Genomic DNA, 17509 nt, shown 5'->3' with positions numbered 1-17509 from the left:
GGGATATCCAACTAGCCAGCACACCACACGAATTAACTGAATGGGCCCGGGTAGGATTGAAGGACGATGACGGTTGTTGGCGAACTAAAGACTCGAACAAATGGCTGCTACCCGACTCATACTTGACCCCCATGCTGACCATGGCACACTCCCCCGCACACATAGGGTCTGCCCCCATGATCGAACTCATCTCCAAAGTCTGGCACAACGACAGAATACCGGACTCAGCCAAACGTCTGGTCCAACAATGCCTAGTATGCCTCCAACACAACCCTGGGAAAGGAACTGCTGTACCCCGGGGAGGGTTTGGGGTCCCCAATCACCCCTTTGAAGTCCTACAAATGGACTACGTCCAGCTAGAAAGGTGCCAAGGTTTAAAGTATGTGCTTGTCGTTGTATGTGCCTTCAGCAAGTGGGTGGAAGCCTACCCGACCCATGATAACACCGCTATGACTACCGCAAAAGTACTACTGAAGGAATTCTTCCCCCGATACGGCCTTTGTCGAATTTTGTGGAGCGACAATGGCCCCCACTTCGTAGCCGAAGTTATCCAACTCATCTTAAAAGGGTTGGGTGTAAAACAGAAGTTCCATGCGGTCTTCCATCCCCAATCTGCAGGCCTGGTTGAGCGACACAATGCCACATTGAAGCTTAAGATAGCAAAAATAGTCGCCACCACAGGACTAAGATGGCCAGACGCTCTCCCACTAGCATTGCTATCAATGCGTTCCACCCCCACCAAACACCACTTAACCCCCTACGAGGTCGTCTTTGGGCGGCCCATGAACCTTTGGACTGCACCAAAACCATCATCCATCCACGATGTCCCGGACGTCCTCATGTCTGACTATTTGTATAACCTAACTAAGACATTGTCTGTTATCCACCAGCAGGTGCTGCACGCCATTCCCGATGTTTCCAGGGGCCCGGGACACGACATCCAACCCGGTGACTTCGTCTTAGTGCGTAACTTCCAGCGCACCAAGAGTCTGGAGCCCCGGTGGACGGGCCCCCTACAAGTCCTGATCACCACCCGAACAGCTCTTCGAGTGGAGGGGAAACGCAATTGGCTGCATGCACACCACTGCAAGAAGGTATCACCGACCCTGACAACCACGGACAACATCACCACCCAAGAGGAACTACTGGACAAAGACCGACCATCCCTGAACCGCGGCCCGGATACAGAGACACTTGAGTTGATTGAATATCCCGATCCCACTGTGCCATCCAAAGAAGGGTATAACTTGCGACGAAAGGAGAGAACTTCGGCTAAGCAGACCACAGGCTAAGTGGAAATCTCAGAACGGTAGCCTAGTCACCTAAAAGGCCACCAGGAGAGAAACTAAAACAAAGTCTGTGGTTCTGCCCGCTACCGAGTCTCTTGAAGGTGATGGAAGCGCCCGACATGAAGATGATGGAAGCAACCGGACGTCCGAAGATCCACTACAGAAACCCAAAGACTGACCGAATGCACAGCTTAAAGACTATTGCACTTTTCATTACCCTTCTCTTTTGCCTTCTCCTCATGGTCACCTTCTGGATCATGGAGGAGAGCACACCCGCTCATAAGACATTACTGACCACCGTTCAACCTACCACCACGAAAGAACATCATCTGATCTCGCTTTCACCCCAACTCCGAGAAAGGCGTAAGGAGTTCTGGAATAACTCTTTTGTGCAGTTGCTCCACCAACACAATCTTGCTACCAACGCCACTAATTGCTGGATCTGTGGACTGCTACCACACGCCACTGGACACTCTATCCCTTTCATCCCTTCACCTTTTTCTGTCCATGGTTCCTGCCTCGCCTGGCTAATCCTCCTGCAAGAAAGCTACAAGGACAATGCCACCTCCGGCAGAACCATGTCACACTTTTACCATGGGTTCTGGCTGAACAAAACTGGAAGAACTTCTGCCCTCTTCTGCCCTCTGAGATCGAACACTTCCTTTCACATGGACATCCCTGCCAAAGAACGAGTTGAAATGCAAGTGTTCAACAATCCAGCCAGACCCACCTTCTCTTACCTCCGGAAACGGACGGCCGCCACCCTAACAGTGGCCCTGTCCGTCATCAACATCACTGGGTCTGTATGCCTCGAAGGCCTGGGGGCACAGCTGGTGGGCCACAGCTCCTGCCTCATCACCCGAACATTGGACTCAGTTGACCCACCCTCCTTTGTTGCCTCCCCGAATATGTACTTCATCTGTGGTACTAAGGCCTACACCTGGCTTCCGAAAGGTTGGGGAGGCACCTGCTACATCGCCTTTGTCCTTCCTCCGACGTATGTGGCTCTAGCAAACCATCACCGACAGAAACGGGCCAAGGACATTGTGCAGGCCGACTCCACCGGAGCACAGTTCATGGACGCAGTCAAAGGCCTTGTTCCACTCTGGGGTCCGATGGCAAACAGCCGTGCCATCCGCCACTTAACCCAGGCAGTCGAAACGGCAATGAACATTACAGCTGGCGCCCTCGCCAACAACACCGCTGAGCTTCAGGCCGTCCGCCTGGTGGCTCTCCAGAACCGCCTTGTTCTAGACGTGGTTCTGGCAGATCGTGGAGGAGCATGCCGCATCATTGGGTCCAGCTGTTGTACCTACGTACCGGATAACTCACCCTCAGTCTACAAAGCAATTGAACATCTCCACAGACTGTCCGCAGAGGTTCATCAAGAACAAGAAGAATGGTCACTGGGGAGTTGGTTTTGGGACACTATTAAAGGTTGGGGATGGAGACTGTTTTCATTTATCCTGATACCGATTGTGTTACTATGTGGATGTTGCTTGGGAATTCAGTGTCTGCCACCTTTATGTTCACTTTTTATGAACTGCATCTGCCCTAAGACTTTGGACTTTGAAACTGAGCGGATGAAAGCTCTGAACGAGGTGGAGGTACGGGGTATTATGGGGATAGATCCAAACTAGGCAAGCTGGCGAGACATGTTAAAAGGGAGGACTGTGGAAATTTAGCGTGCAAACTGAACATTATCTGCGCCATCTTGCCTCTCCCCAGCGCCACGCACAACGAATGCACGGCCGCCATTTTAGGCACCCCGCTCTCTCCCCGCTCACTCTCGACCGCCAGCGCTTTCCCCTGGCGCTGCAAGCATCCCCCGCGCGCCGGCCACCCCCGCTCTCTCATACAGGCCATAAACCCTCTCCTTCTGCGCGACCCTGCTACGGAACCACTTCCAACCGACAACCCATACATGGTCATGCCTCTCCTTTGATAACCCCCCCCTTCCTCTGCGCCCCATTGTCTGAACTGGTCCCAGGCCATCGCCTAGCCCTGCGGATGCAGTTTATTGCCCCTACTGTAAGGGAAACACCCCACATCAAAGGGATTACAGTAGAATCAAAGCCCCTACCCCCTGAGACCCGGCCGGTTGCACACACCCCCGGGAATTAGCGGAATTCCCTGCTGCGCGATAGCCATCTCCCACTGCGGGTAGGGTGGGAACCTCTACTGTAACCATGTGTGGGATCGGATCTGAGCCGGGGCTTCAGGGGATATTTCCCCGCACATCAAGGGAATCTCAAGAATGTACTATATGTAATAAAGCAATAAACCAGTGTATAAGAGACCAGGTCTCAGAGATGCAGTTAGAGCACCTCGTGACGATACCTTGCTGTCTGATCTGATGTGTTCTGCTCCGACGGAATAAAACTTTGTTTCCTGCCTTCCAGTCTCCGGCGCCTGCCTCTTTTATTGGTAAATCATCGAGTGGTATGAGAGGCGATTACCGCCGGGCAAATCCTTGAAAGATTATCGACTGAAACTGCCGCTACCATTTAACAATAAGTACAGCCCAGGATAAGCAAAACGAGGGCAAAACAAAATAAAGATTACCTGAAAAAAACTGGGGCACTACATCTGCAGTTTTTCTTCTAGATGGAAATGTTGCTTCAGCTTCAGTGCTGAAAGTTTTATAGCACACATTACCTTAAGCAGCAGCAACCAATAACCATACATTAATATGCTCATGATTAGGTGTGATTGTGACACGTGATGCTGGCAAGGCCTACTGCAGAGCTCCACTTTCATTGGACGAAGAATTACAAATAAAAGACCAATCAGGATGATATATATACCTTCCAGTCTGAATAACCAGACACTAATTGCCTCGAAATTAGCAGAAAGAAAAACTGAAAAAGTGTAAGCAGAAACCAGAACATTTATGGTAGATCTATGAGAGGCTGAAAAGAAAGATTACTTAGTAAGTATAAGGCACATGCAGAGCAGAAAGATGACAAGTGAGGGCGCCCACTTAAAGAGGTACAAACAACCCTTCAGGCTTTGAAAGTCAGTCAGACAAAACCACACCTTAATATATTTGGTTGTAACCACTTTACTAGCACTTCAATATACTAGTGGCCACAATTGTGTCCCCTACCGTACCATATAAACGTTAAACAGCATGAGGGGACAGATTATTAGACCAGCAAAATTGTACACGATATGAAAGCAATACACCCTGTGTTTTATTTGCTTGATAGTTGAAAGACTCTAAATGAATATGTAATTAAAACATGCCTGCATTTTATACTATGGAGTCTTATGTGCTGTACATTAGTGTGAGTTACAAAACATTATGGAAGCCACAAAAAAGTACTCCTATGAATGGATGCACTACTTTTTGAAATTCACTAACATTCCTTTTAGCGCACATGGAAACCTGCACTATGGAGTGTGATCGGTTTATTTCCTGAGCTTCCATTTCTCCATTGCACATTATTTTCTTTTTTTTCCATGGGAAAGATTTTTGTTTTTTTCCCCTGAGGAAAATCCCCTTTCCCTGCATCTTCTCCAAGTTTAGAGGATCGGTATCCCTTTCCATCCTGAAAGGGGAGTTACTAGAGTAAATATCTGACCATTTATATAGTGTGAAAGAGTATGTCTGGAGTTTGGGAATGCCCAGAACCATACAAGTTTGTGTTCATTTTGTTACTAGACATTGCAAGTGCAAATTCCTCAAGCAGTGAGGTAGTATGTTATGGGACAGCATGCTTACTGTGTGGTTAGGCACCCTTGCCGCTTAGACTGCAGTGGCAGGTCTGCGCTCATGGTCAACGAGGGGTTTTCTGTGACCTATGTGGAGCATCAGCTGAGAGTTGCAGTGGTAGGACTACAGGGTTCAGCAAGCGGCAAATGGTGTTAAACTTGGGCTTTCTCTTTTTGTGCTGTAATGCCACTGTGAGTTTATGGATATGGCCATCTGTCAAGAGAATTCTAGCCGAGGTTCCCAATCCAAGATGAAGTAGAGTCTTTTCCTGTGATGTCACCTCCTGTTTGACTCATATACAAGTACGCATCTACCACTTGCTACTATTTTGTTGCTCATTTTTGCTTCTTGCAGATGAAAGTTCTACGGGATATACTTCTGCATGTCTCTGCTTCTTTGCTTGTCTCTTTTCTCTTCCATGATGTTAGGATAGGTTTGGTAACTTGCTATGGATTTCTGTAATAATATTCTTCTTTAACCTTTTTTTTTCTCCTCTAAACTGTGACCCTTGACATCTTCCATGAGTACTATTAAGTGCAGTCTAGCAACATGGTTATTGCAGGAGAGGGACACGATGTACTTTCCCCGGGTAATCAAGAAGGAAACTCAGCAGACCTTCCTAATGTACAGTCCTTGATACACTGCAACACCAATGACTCCTCAGGTTTGATCAGTCTATGAAGCTTGCCAGAACTTTGTACAAGAGTTACAATTATGGCTTAAAACATGTGGGATTAAACAGACCTTGGTATTACAGGTTTTACATCTCCCACGTTTTCCTGTGATGTAACGAGAATTTTAGAATTTTCTTAAATTGCATTTTATCCTTTCGACTTTCATGGTTTAATCAAATCGATTAATGGTGGATGACTGAATTGGTTGCCTTGCACTGGCTGTCTCATAAATGGGTTTTGCTGGCGCAAAGCAGTGCCGAGTGCTTTTTTTATGCACCACCCGTGCTTAAAGTGAATTCATTTAACCTGATATGTGTCTGAGTTAGTGTTTTATTTTCAGACAGAAACAGAAAGAGGCAAACCTTGCTCAATGTTTCTGAGCAATACAATTTGAAAATACAGCATTAACTCACATAAATATCGGATTGAAGGAATTCGTCTTATGCACTGCATGCATATAAAACAGGCACTTGGCCTCATCCCTGCACCAGCAAAGCCTGGTTCTGCATTGGCTTGAGCAACTCCACTAGTAACACATTCAGATGACTGTTTAGAGTCAAATGATACTTTCCTACCAGCATTTAAGAAGATGTGTGAACATCCTGACTGTATTTGACCGAGGAAGGATTGTGTGATGTTTAGTAAGTTGGAATGGATCTATTGATGTATATATGACTTGCTTTCATCAATACACAGCTGAAACTACCTCGGTTGAAAGACCTCATGGGCCTTTTCAATGTGGTTTGAAAGGAGAAATAGAGGGCAAATTTATCAGTTCATAACGTCCTACTTCATTTTCTGAACATATTCATTTAGTGCTGTTGATTGAGCACATATTGCAAGAGAGACGAAAGGAAGGAAAGGAGGTTTTAGTGGAATTCTTGCCTCAAAAAGAGCCTATGCATGTAGGGACTGCTAGGGGACCTTTAACAGTGAATGAGAAAGAGCATAGGTGGAAGGCTGGACTGCGTCTATAATGTGGTGATGCTGGACATATAATTCAGAGTTGTGCCGAACGACCACAGAAGATTGTCTGATGAAGCCAATCATCACCTGACAAAGAGAAGAAAACAGGAGTTCACTGGTATCCATATATGGGATCTTCTGTGACTATTACTGATGAATATTTTTTCCTACTACTGATTGCGATGAGAACAGAAGAAGGAAAAGTTGTTAATACCTCTGCATTATTGGATTGTGGTGTCTGTTGAATGTTCATAGATCTGGACTGGGATACTAAAATTATTATTTCAAAGAGAGTTAAGAAGACACCTGAAGTGATTCAAACTCCTAGTAACTTCCCCTTACTTTCAAATCTGATATGAAAGGGTTCTTTCCCGTTGCACATCCCATTTATAGACCATACTAAAGTATGTTTTTGCCATTCTTCCATTGATGCTTTAATATTATGTCATCACATTTGTGTCATGGTCACTGTTATACTTCATGAACCTAATGGTCACTCAGTGGCAAGAGAAAGGGTTCCATCAAATTTAGTTGTGACTAATCATTCTTTGACGCCACTACTACAGCTTTTTGCCCCTTTTTAGGTAGGCCTAAAATCTGTTGACTTCCCCCTCATAAGGATTTGATTACATCATACAAATCAAACCTGCTGCTGTTGTTACCTTTGGACATATTTGTTCCTTAACAGAGAAAGAGATACTGAAAGCTTATTTGCAGGAGAATTTTCAAAACAGTTTAATTGTAGTATTTTCTTCAACTGCTGTGGTAACTTCGATCTTTGTACCAAAGAAAGAGCAGCTTGTATTGATTATAGATTATTAAATCAAATTACCATCAAGCATAGATATATTTGCCCTCTATTAAAAGACATCTTGGCATCAATTGAGTCTTTACTAATCTTGATTTACAAAGTTCTTATCATCTGTTCCACATAAAGGAAGGTGACAAGTGGAAAATGATTTTCCTCAGCCCATTTGAGCATTTTCAATATTGTGTAATACCATTTGGGTTGTGCAATGCTCCTGCCTTTTTGTTTAAAAATGTATGGATTCAATATTTTCTGTTATCTTGAATCGGTTTACATCGCTGTATTGTGGTGTTTTAGCCTAAAGCATTCTGGGAGTTGTAATCTTGTGCTGCATCTATTGAACTCATTAGAGTAACACCTGAAACCAATGATTTTTAGGTGAAAAGGCCACAACTGGAGGCAGGCAGGTATTTGTTCAGGCACAGGAACTTTTCAGAAATGACAGCAATTTCTCTCCTGCCTTTTCCCTCGTGGTCGAAAATGGGGGCTCATTGGCTTGACCAGGAGTAAGGGTCTATGACAGTCTGTGGATGTTGCCTGCAACAACCTTCTATGATAAGTACTGAAATAATAGAGCCATCGCATTGGAGCTCTGCCATTGGGTGGTTCTTTTTGAAAGGACACCTTTATAAGTCAAAATTGCCAACTCAGTGTGTGTATAACGTCGCTGTGAATTTACAGTCACATTAAGTGCAAAGTGCTGTGGTTAGGCGGCCCATTGCATTTCAAGTACAAACAACTTGAAGGAAACATAAAGATTAGGGTTGGTGTTACCTGCATAATGTAGTGTATCGTAATCATGCGGAGTTACATAAGAATTCTACGAGATTACTCATAATAACACAAGAACAGTAATTCTGCGTTTAGACCTATTTTTCAGCGCAAAAAAGGCCCCTTGCATCTAAAATGGGTGTGAGAATCCATTTTGCAACAAAATCAAATAGAGAGAGCGAGCAGCCACTCATGCTCGCTCAATGTGCTCTTGGGGGTAGGGATTTCCCCCAACATGCTCCCGGCATTTAGAGGTATTTTCTCAGCGCAAAGTGCACCTTTACGTCCAAAATGAACGCGAGTATGCATTTTGCACTAAGAAATAGTGCTCAATGCAGCAGAATATGAATAGCCAGCCTGAGCGGCAGCTCGCCCTTCCTAAATGTGCTTTTGCGTTTGGATTTCCCCCATTTACTCTTAATTACGTGAGAGGGGGTAATCCAGGAATTACTGATATTACACAGATCATGTAATTGAATTTACACTTAATAAAAACAACATTCAAGAAGTATTTTGTTATTTTTTCATCTGCTATCATTGTTCAGGTGTGATGAATTATTTTTCTCAAAAAGCTTGCTTGGGTGCTGCCAGCAGTGGCGCGGGCTGCAATGCAAATGGCCCTGGTTTTACCAGGACAATCCAAGAGCAGAGCGACACTGGCAGAAGCCCTGTGCGTGCTAAGTGGCGCCATGAGATATGCATGAGGATCCTCGCGTGCTGCAAGAAGACGCAGATCTGGGCTCACCTGGGGACGGTTGCTCATCTGGCTCGCACAGCTCCACACAAAGCCTCCCTGATTCTAGGCACAAAGTCAGGCTTGCATGAATGACAGCAAATGATACTCGTTTATTCTGTTTGCAATTCGGATTGAGTATTTAGTTTGGAGTACGACAGTCAGATTAGCATTGACTGGTCATCCTTGACGGGCGACTGCCTATCTGACGGGGAGCCAGGAGACATGGCACCTAGTACAGGCTGTGCTGACTCTCCACACTGTGTGATCCTTGAAAAGTCAGTTTACCTATATATACACGTCGTTTTCCATAGCTTCCAAGGCGGGCAGGCTTAGAGGTTGATGAGCACCAATAACAGCCGATATAGTAATCAAAACTGGGCATGGCATTAGATTCCCATTTTGTTGAGCCCCGAAAAGACTAGAGACAATCAAGTATAGGTTGTCAAACTAAATGCTATGTTATTTCTCCTTAATTTTATGATCTCCTCCACCGCACCTCGCTATTCCATCGCAGGACATGGTCAATGACCAGTTGGTCACTTTGCAACTCACCACAAAGCAGCCTATACTACACGTGTGTTTGGATACCCTCCCTGAAAGTGTACCCTGGCACAGGACCCATATGTAGCCTCAGAGTGTCCTGCCAATGCCAGCCCATCTTTTATCCATTATATATTTTCCCTGTAGAGATCACACTGGTGTGGGTAGGTAGGCAGTGGAGCAAGCTGAGGTACCCAAGAGGAGGCTGCAGTTCAGAACAGCGCCTCATATCCGAAAGGCCAGTTCTTCTGAGTTTTTCAGGACTTTCAAATAGTCAGTCACATGCATCGGGTTGTCCTGTAGTTTCCCAGTCTGCCTCCCCTGATCAAAAACTCCTTAAATGTACCATTGTCACCGCAGGATTCAGGATAGAAGCGACCAATAAATTCTCTCAAACTTTACTGTGTGTTAGGAAAAGATGGAATATGCCACTAATCTGACTTTCTTTCAACAGCCAGGAGAATTCGATATTTTTGACTATGGAATGAACCGTGCAACAGATCCCAACGTGGTTAAGGTAAACAGGTAAGTCACAATGTTTTTCATGAGTTTAATCTGCAGTTTCACGCTTTGGGACCGATTTTTGCACGTTAGACTGCTTTATTGAATATTCTCAGTGTTCCTATAGGCGCACTATATGGTTCATTTCATAATGTGAGATTGGTAACTATGCATACACAAGATGATTGATGGAGTGCTGAAACATTTCAACCACTCAACCTCAGTCAAGAGTTCTGGGTTTAATCCATCGTTCTTTTACTCACCATACCACCCCCAGTTTGGACCTAGACATATACCAATCTGTCTTGACCCTGCCCCTCATGGGAACAGTTCAGCCCGAACTGCCTAGCCAGGTCCTCACTGGACTGGAAACAATCATCGTGGGACCGTTTTTGGCTAACACCCCTCATCAGCCAGGTGAGCTTGAATCCAGTGGCATTGTGAGCACGGTACCCACGCCTAGGTATACCCTTGGCCATTTAGGGCGAACATACCAAACACAACAAGATGATGGACGGAGCGCTGAAACTTTTCCTAGTCCCAGGATGCTTGTTCCCTGTCTAGGGAGTACTGCCCTGGCAGTTTGGGCTGGACTGTACCCATGGGGAGCAGGGTCAATACTGATTTGCATATGGCTGAGCCCAAACTGAGATGGTATGGTGAGAAAAATAATGGTGGATTTAACCTAGTTCTGTGAGTGGGGGTGAGTGTTTAAAAAGTTTTAGCACTCCATCCATCAACTTGTTGTGTTCCTAGATTAGTATCTATGCCACACAGAGTTATAAAGATAATACGCTGCCACAATTATTCACTAGATTGTGTTCCTTGAAGAGAGTGCTTTGCAGCCTTGAGGCCAGTGGCGTAGCTAGGCACTCTGCCTTTGCCGCCCGTGGCCGCACTGAAAGAGTGGGGAGGGGTTTGCTGGTGATAATTGTGCATTTGCCGCCCGTGCAGCAAACTCATGTAAGAGTGGGGGAGCCACCGCTACGCCTCTGCTTGAGGCGCTGCTCCCTATCCTCCCTAGTGACCCAGGATTCTATACATTAGGACTGCAGAGTTGATACAAGATTCTGAAATAACTTTGACTGGATTAGCTCTTATCAAGCAGTGAAGTCCTAGTTTGGGAGGCAGAGTTAACATTTGTTTCATTTGCAATTTGCAGCAATTGCAAGCGTAATCAATGACGGACAATGTCCAGTCACAGGTTCTGCTTTTTGAATGCTTTATGATTACACATTGATGGAGATAGAAGAATTAAGATCACAAACGACATTGAAAACTAGAAGCCTTAAGCCCAAATTGCTATGAAGAACTCGGCTGCTCCGCTAAAAAAACAGGCATGGGCAAGTGTTAAAAAAGGGGTATTCTGATCGCTCTAGTGTGGCTCCTTTATAGAAAAGAATGGCTTGTTGCTATTCTATAGGCCCGAGTTCATCGCTTGGCATCATTTGTAATTCTTGCAGACTGGCTAGTACAGAGGAAGGAGTGGTCCAATGTGATCCACTAGCGCCATGTTAGACTGGGATGTAGAGCACCATGGGTAGCTTCTGAGATGAGCGGTCAAGAAAATGTGCCTGTTGTGGGGTCAAGCAGATCGCTGCCATTGCAGAATATTTTTTCATGGTCTTCCCATGTTGTTTGCTGTCACAGTTGCTGCCACAACCTTGCTGTTGGTAAAATAACTCTATGGCCTTAATGGCAACCATGCAGGGAAATATGTCGGAATGGGCTAGTCTGGTATTAGCATTACTTGGAACTAGTACTCTCTGTAATTCATATTACACAGGTGTACACTCGCGTGGATTCCGATTATCAGGGTACCAGAAGAGTGTGTAATTTCTTGTTTTTATTATGCCTATCACATAGCTATCTAGCATGCAAGAAATGGGAGAACTATGGGAATTTGAGAACTTGAGGGAATTGTGAAAGACGTGTGCCACAGACACGTGTGCTGCACTAGCAACATTCACTGTATGACTTACAGCAATTGCATGAATACACCTTGCACCCGGTGGTGCAGAAGCCTTTTGTACCTGAGCAGATACTTCAGACCAGATGCACTGACATTTTGCACTGGGGTTGCATTGCATTTGTGGCGCACCCCGATGCAAAATCTATTTTGGTATTTACAAAGCCAGGCGAAGTCTGAGTTGTGTGACTTTTAATAGTAGCGGCTCCTGAAGGGAGTGCTGCGGGGCGGTGCGGGGGAGGTGCAGGGTGGGGGGTAGTAAACTCCTGTATGCGGCCAAACCGAGGTTAGTACAAAAATAAATAAATAAAATGAATTACATTGCATACGCTGCATCGCCAAATCGCCATTTGGCGATGCAGCGATCGCCATTTGGCGATGCAGCGTGCGCAATGTAATTTGTTTTTATTTATTTATGTACTTACCTCTGTTCGGTCGTATGCCGGAGTTTACTACCCCCCACCCTGCCCCTCCCCCGCCCCGCCCCCGCAGCACTCCCTCCAGGAGCCGCTATTGGTAATTTCTACTTGCGAATAGATTAAAACGAGGGTCCCACAATGGAAAGCGCTACAACAGTCCTCATGTTCACGCATATGTCCGACCTCAGGTAGCACATATACAATTAATAGTTCTCGTGCCAAAAAAGTGCTGTATGAGGACATTGTATGTCAATTCATCAACCCCTATTGGAAACCACTGTTCATCAAATTATACATTTTGCCAAAAGTTTTTATGTCAGTTATTAGTACAAATTCCCCGGGCAACCTTGCGAAAGGCTACTGGCGACGCAGGGTTATTTCTGGACATTATTCAAAGGTTTGCCAAGAGCCAGAGCACACCCTGCTGTAACCAGAAATACTTGGATTGGTGTGAAGGTGAAGGGTACAAATTGTCTCGTAACCAAATTAATCGAAATGTTTTCACTTGTGCACTACTACCAGCAAGTTTGCTCTAAGGGGAAAGTCTGTAATTTAAAGGGGTGCCTCGAGATCCAGACATCCCACGGTTGGAGTTAAGGATCGCGGAACTACAAAATGGGCCTATGTCTCTGAGTTATAAGGGCTGTGGAAGAGATTTTTCAAATCTCTGGGCCTGACTTTTTGAAAAAATGGGCACTTGGGAGACTATATATTGGATCTGTCCTTTTGAGATAGAGAATATTTTCTGTTTGGTGGAACGCTTCTGCAGTTTCAGGCTCCCACGTGAGGCAATGCTCTGCAGGGGAGGCGGGTGACTTCAATAGCTTTTCACAAAGGCAGTCAGATGTTCATAAATATGATTCCTGGTGCAAAGGGATGCTAGAGCTGCACCTCACTACATCTCGGAGGAGGTCAAGTGTGGATACAATGTAACCTGGAAGACGCTCGTGATTGATCGAAGGGGCTCACCTCGGGGCCTGGCTCCCGGTGGATTGGGGTGTCCTAGGAGGTGGACACATCACTGAGCAGCATCAGCAGAGGAGAAACGGCCTTTGCAACATGGGCTAAGCCACGTTCCGTTTCTGGGACCCGAAGAGGATGCAGTGAGGTGACGAGTTTTTTTTTGGGAGGGGTAGTTTTTAAGGGTTGGAGTTGTTTATAGGTCAGGGGGGTCGGGGTTGTTTTTAGGGCTCGGGGGGATGGCGGACGTTTTTAGGGTTCAGGGGGTGTTGGGTAGTTTTTAGGGCTTAGGAAGGGGTCGGGGTAGTTTTTATGGCTTTTGTACGTTGGGGAACTTGTTAGGGCTCAGGTCGTTTTTAGGGCTCGGAGGTTGTGTAGTTTTTAGGGCTTGGGGTAGTGTTTAGAGCTCAGGGAGGAGTTGGGTTAGTTTTTAGGCCTCGGAGGGCAGGACAGTTTTTAGTGGTTGGGGGGAGGGTAATTTTAGGGCTCAGGTGGGGGGCTCAAATGTGAACTTTACCACACATATGCCTTTACCAGTCATGCCTTTACCACAAAATTACGTGGTAAAGACATACATTGTAAAAGCATGGTAAAGGAATGTGTTGTTGAGACGCATTTGTGGCTAGGGCGGCATTGGAGAAGCACGCATGGTTTAACCATGCATGCCTCTATCATACAACCTCACCAGAGAGGTGGCTCATGATCAATTGTATCTTTTCAATGTGCTCAATGATCTAAATGGACAGTCTCCAGTTCGGTGCACCTGATCTGGTTCATTGGCAGCTCCACAGAATTATGGAAAGGGCAGACACAGCCTTCCTGGACTAAAGCTGTTGTCCCCTTTCGCTGGTCTGCGTCACAGGTCGATTTCAGGAAGGAGGGCAGGTCCAGTTCGAGGAGTAGACGTTCACCTAAGCTCGAAAGGGAAACATACAGTGTGTCGAGTCTACACTCGGGAAAGCCTTGTCTAGTTGACTCAAAAGTAAACTTGACATGAATTTGGAGTACTGGCTTGAGGGATTCACAACTAATACTGTCCTGGTGAACGGGACACTGGTCCACCACTGAGTCTCAAGTAGCGTTACAAGAATATCGAAAGTCTCTTGCAGATCAGGAAAGATAACCTTTGTTGGTTGCTTCCTGGGCTAACTAGAAGGGTGGATAGCAAAGATTGAGTATTCTGTCTTGTAAGCTTCTAGTGGTTCTGAGAGAGAAGGTGCACACACAGAGGACTTACCATCTATTGGTGAACGAGACTGTTCCGTTTGCAAACATTTTTCTTTGATAGTGGTATATTTAGTAGGATTGACTTTAATTTATAGCAAATTGCATTACACTGTTATTGTTACAAAAATCAATCAAACAACAATGCCATACAGATGTATAATTAATTCATGCAAAAACTAATCCTTGGTTCACATGTGCTCATTCAGTGACAGAATAATATAGAAATAAACCAGTCTATAGGCAGAGAAGAAAAGGGCAAACAGAAAGTATAAATCCTGTAATGTGGATACAAAGTTGCTAAAATTATTAGTCCAATTGGCTGTTTGATTCACCTTTTCACCCCTGAGCTGATTAAGGGGTCATCATCAGCACAAGAAGTTGAAGAGTGAAAACAAGCAACATGTAAAACCTGGAAATCACTTGTGCAAACGGGAAACAATGCTAGCAAGATCCCTACATCTGAGCAATGGGGTTTATTAACTGAAACGAAGTTCAATATTGAGCAATATGGAGTTGCACTGGAACTTAGGGAAAAGGCTTGGCTTAGACAAGAAGATTTAAGCAAGAGCGGACCCGCAGCCATTACTTTCCGCATCAGCAGTCAGGTGAACACTCTGACTGTTTAGCAGGGGAATCAGTGATTGCAGCGAGAACACTTGGGGGCATATAATCAAAAGGGGGCGATAAAATTATCTCCGCTCTAGCGTCCGTTTTCGGCCGAAAGCGGCGATAATTTTATCACATTATTATCAAGGACACGCTAGCGCGTGTTTCCATGTTTTAGCACCCGTTTTACTCATGCCTCGCATCGTTAATGAGATGCAAAGTAGGCGTGCCTCACAAAACTTCAAGGGGAAATATAACTAACGCAGCTTCGCGATATTTACAACGAGGCCCCGACCATCGTAGCGATCAAAATAATCGCGCTAACTCTCCATTAACGCAGGAATCTAGGGTCTGCTAAATTCCTGACTAAGGCATACTTATCATGGGAGGTGGATTATAGGGTTAAGGCCACATGGTCGTATCAGCAAGCTTTTCTCCGTTTTGCATTGATTTTACGCTGGTTTTTCAGCGATGTTGGGCCATTTCCCCGCTATTGTTGGATTCCATATCGCCAATGCACTAAGCGTTGTTAATACAGCGCTATCATGGCGATATAATTCAGCGATAGAAAAAAGCCCGCTAAGCGCGTTCAGCGATAATTATTGTTGCGTCTTGATAATATGCCCCAAAGTGACCTCCTATAGATTTGGTACTGATATGCTGATCATCTATAGACTCCTTTGAAATGGAGAATAATATGATTTCTGTATCAACATTAGTAATCTCATTACATTTACGAGGGACAAAGTTATGACCTTGAAGATGTGTCCCAAATAAAGAATGGAGTATTGTCACATCCGAGAATGGCAAATGTGGTAATGATGCACCACCGATGTTTCCTGTCAGGATATACAGGCACTTATAGCGAGTGCCAAAGTCTGTGGACACCCTCTCAAATATCGCACTGCATGTAATCATATAGGTAGTGTTTGATGGTCTTGTCCCTTCAAGGCCACCACTATTCATTTCTTGTGGTGGTTTTCAACGTTTAAGCTACTCAAGAGTTTGTTTGATAATAAGTTCCTTTCATAAAATGCTTCCTTATATTTGCTGATGGAACAAGGTAATATTCTCATTAATATTCTGTGCCAGTTAATCATTTCCATTACTACTCACACATGGGACTTTTCTTCCTGTAATTACTGTTTCAGCTGTCGACCTTCTGTGATTTAGTGTTCACATTTTATAATACCGTGTCTGCTGTACCCAGCACCGTAAATGCCAATTATTATGTGTGCTGCTACTCAGACTTGTGGCTCGTCTGCAAATTATGTTCTCTATATTTTCCTGAGGTAATACCATTGATGTTATAGTGTTAATTCGAAAAATATGTTTTCATGAGCTGCAGAGCTGCCCCTGGTTCTAAAATTATTTGTAAGGAGAATCTATGAGGAGACTAGAGGCCTGATGTGCGAAAGTGTTTTGTGGTTGGAAGTCCTGCGATTCTCATAATCACAGTAATTGGAACCACAAAATGACATTTATGGTGCATATTCTCAAGGACCTATCGCTGAGTTAGCGGCACTTTATCGCTGCCAAAGTGGCGATAAATTCATCGCACCATTCTCAAGCTGGTGCTAACAGTCAATAACACCAGTTTTCCTGCAATAGCAGCCACAAAAAACATCGCCACAGATGACTCCGGCAACTAACGCTAATGAGATGCAGAGTAGGCGTTCCCATACAAAAAGCCGCGACAACACCACTTCGCAACCCAATTAAGCAGGACTAACTTTATTTGTATAAACGCACACAATAACGTACATACACAGTCTGTTTTCTTCACACATGCCGTATGGAACCCGTAGTATTTTTTTGCTTTCGATTATCACCTGACTCGACAGTCAGCGTTTGAAGTTTGCTTTACGCAAACCAACAACTTAATATTTTTTATCTTCGCGAATCATGATGAAATACACAAATTAACCGCGTAAGATAACAATTTTTATTCGTACAATCGTATGCATAAACGCACAAACATAGTCTGTTTTCTTTATACATGCCGCATGGAACTCGTAGTATTTTTTTGTTATCGGCTAACACCTGACTAGATAGTCAGCCTCCATAGTTGTTTCACGTAAACCATGAACTAACACACGAATCCCCAGTTTTCGATACAAGCGCAGAATCGGCAATAAATGGTAAGCGAAAATGCATTTAACCGTATGTTACCGTTTTTAATCCCTGGATTTTCAGCGGGCACGAGACAGCAACTAATATTACGTTTCGTTTACAAGCAATTAATACATCGAATTTCAGTGAATTTTGAAAACAGTGATTTTCACGGAGTTTAAACTAAGGTCAGACATTTATATTTTCCGTGTA

At 44.7% G+C, this 17509-nt stretch overlaps 1 protein-coding gene across 1 annotated transcript in view; it reads left to right on the top strand.

Moving 5' to 3' along the window:
- RGS9 (regulator of G protein signaling 9) overlaps positions 1 to 17509 on the top strand; it is a 714724-nt gene that overhangs the window by 400065 nt on the left and 297150 nt on the right. The window contains exon 9 of the mRNA XM_085617281.1: positions 9957 to 10019. Coding sequence (XP_085473407.1) covers positions 9957 to 10019 — 63 coding nt within the window. The remainder of the gene's footprint in view (positions 1 to 9956; positions 10020 to 17509) is intronic.

The sequence above is a fragment of the Triturus cristatus genome, chromosome 7 (genome assembly GCF_964204655.1).
Source record: "Triturus cristatus chromosome 7, aTriCri1.1, whole genome shotgun sequence".
Classification (NCBI taxonomy): domain Eukaryota; kingdom Metazoa; phylum Chordata; class Amphibia; order Caudata; family Salamandridae; genus Triturus; species Triturus cristatus.
This window is presented reverse-complemented; position numbering and strand designations above follow the sequence as displayed.